This window comes from Echinococcus granulosus, assembly GCF_000524195.1.
Source record: "Echinococcus granulosus chromosome Unknown EG_S00187, whole genome shotgun sequence".
Taxonomy (NCBI): Eukaryota; Metazoa; Platyhelminthes; class Cestoda; order Cyclophyllidea; family Taeniidae; genus Echinococcus; species Echinococcus granulosus.
Window position 1 is genome coordinate 106,654 of NW_020170567.1, and position 1,483 is coordinate 108,136.

A 1,483-nucleotide genomic window follows, 5' to 3' on the forward strand; every position below is an offset into this window, starting at 1 on the left:
TCAGTGGGAGAAGATTGTTTGATGTTTGACTTTGTGAATTATTTCAGATGGGCAAGAAAAGGAGGAGGAGTAGTGACTTGTCATATTTAAGTGTTTTATGTTACGACTTCTCCCAGGCAAATTATTGCTTCCGAGAATGAAAGTGGATGTGAAAATTAAAAGTGAATTAAATCAAAGAGAAGACTCACTTTTCTGTCATAAGGTAGCCATAATGTGATTGCAAACTTTCTGTCGTGAGGTCAGCTCTCTTTCAAGACGTGGATCATTTTTCCTCCCTCAGTGTCGTCATCTATGATAACAATGTTTATTCACAGTTCACCATATTCAACGTTTAAATCTTATTCTACAATCTGATGTCTGCACAACCTACCTAGCATCGCAAAAGTAAATATTAAAGTTGATTTCTGCACTTTGTGCCCAAAAAACTTTTGATAGTTAAAACGGCCATCCAATGCCTTGACGCCAGAGATGATTACTCAGGCCTCAAATACTACCCAGGTTGCCGAAATCCTTGTCAATATTGGTCAAAGACAGGCAAAATTAGTTCTTTGGCCTCAAAAGATGCTCTAGTGAAGGCGTTTATTAATAGTAAAACTCTGAGTCGAGGATCACTTGCCTTGTGTGTGCTTGCTTCAGCAAGTCAGCCCCTTACCTGAGCATGAATAGTAAAAAAGCTTTCATGATTGAGTTACCACCTAGCCTCCCCTCCTAATCTGAACGCAGTCAATGGTTTTTTTCTCGGTCCCAGGTCTCCTATATAGCAGTGCGGGTCTAGGTCCTGCCTTCGGCTTCATGGCAGGCGCCGCATTCCTACAGATCTACATCGATACCCCCTCCATTCAGCCGCCATCCGCCTCCCAATTAGACGCCTACAGCCAATCCTGGCTCGGTGCATGGTGGTTGGGCATGGTCATCTTCGGTGTTATCGCCTGTCTAACCTCACTTCCTGTCCTTGCTTTTCCTCGACGTCTTCCAAATCCTCAAGACAGTGATAAATGTGGTGAGGTAGACGTCGAAGGAGGGATTTCGTGCCCATCGGAGCGTCCCGCTGCCAAAACAACTGCGGTGAGTGCAAAAAATTTTTGTTCTTTTTCATTTTTCTATACCAATCAATTTGTGCTGTAACTTACCATTTCACACTGTTGAAACTGACTGCATTTGATGGGCAGAAGTGTTTGGAATTTGAATAGCTAGTTGGATTAACGGAAAGGCTTGTTAAATCGTAATTCTAAAGTTCTGATTTGAAGATTTTTAATCAACGGAAGGCGTTTTCGTGTTCCCATATTTTGTTTTGACTACTCGAAGGCTAAAAGCAAGAGGAAGAGGGGAATAATTTTCTTCAAAAGCTTTTAATCCCAATCGTACGTAAAATTGCACCAAAGAGGAAGAAAGGGACACCGTTTTGAAGGGCGCTAAATGTTATAAACAGATATGTCGTCTTAGTAAGTGGACAAAGTAACGTCTTGAAAGGGTACAAAATTTG

At 41.7% G+C, this 1,483-nt stretch overlaps 2 protein-coding genes across 2 annotated transcripts in view; one reads left to right on the plus strand and one right to left on the minus strand. All coding sequences in view use genetic code 11, as the record gives it.

The window, feature by feature from the left end:
- Window positions 1–199, minus strand: part of EGR_10073 (Solute carrier organic anion transporter family member 5A1) — a gene marked incomplete at both ends in the record, with an annotated part of 6,671 nt that extends 6,472 nt beyond the window's left edge. The window contains one exon of the mRNA XM_024499322.1: window positions 189–199. Coding sequence (XP_024346272.1) covers window positions 189–199 — 11 coding nt within the window. The remainder of the gene's footprint in view (window positions 1–188) is intronic.
- Window positions 200–726: 527 nt separating this feature from the next.
- EGR_10074 (Solute carrier organic anion transporter family member 2A1) overlaps window positions 727–1,483 on the plus strand; it is a gene marked incomplete at both ends in the record, with an annotated part of 6,008 nt that continues 5,251 nt past the window's right edge. Inside the window, one exon of the mRNA XM_024499323.1 lies at window positions 727–1,065. Coding sequence (XP_024346273.1) covers window positions 727–1,065 — 339 coding nt within the window. The remainder of the gene's footprint in view (window positions 1,066–1,483) is intronic.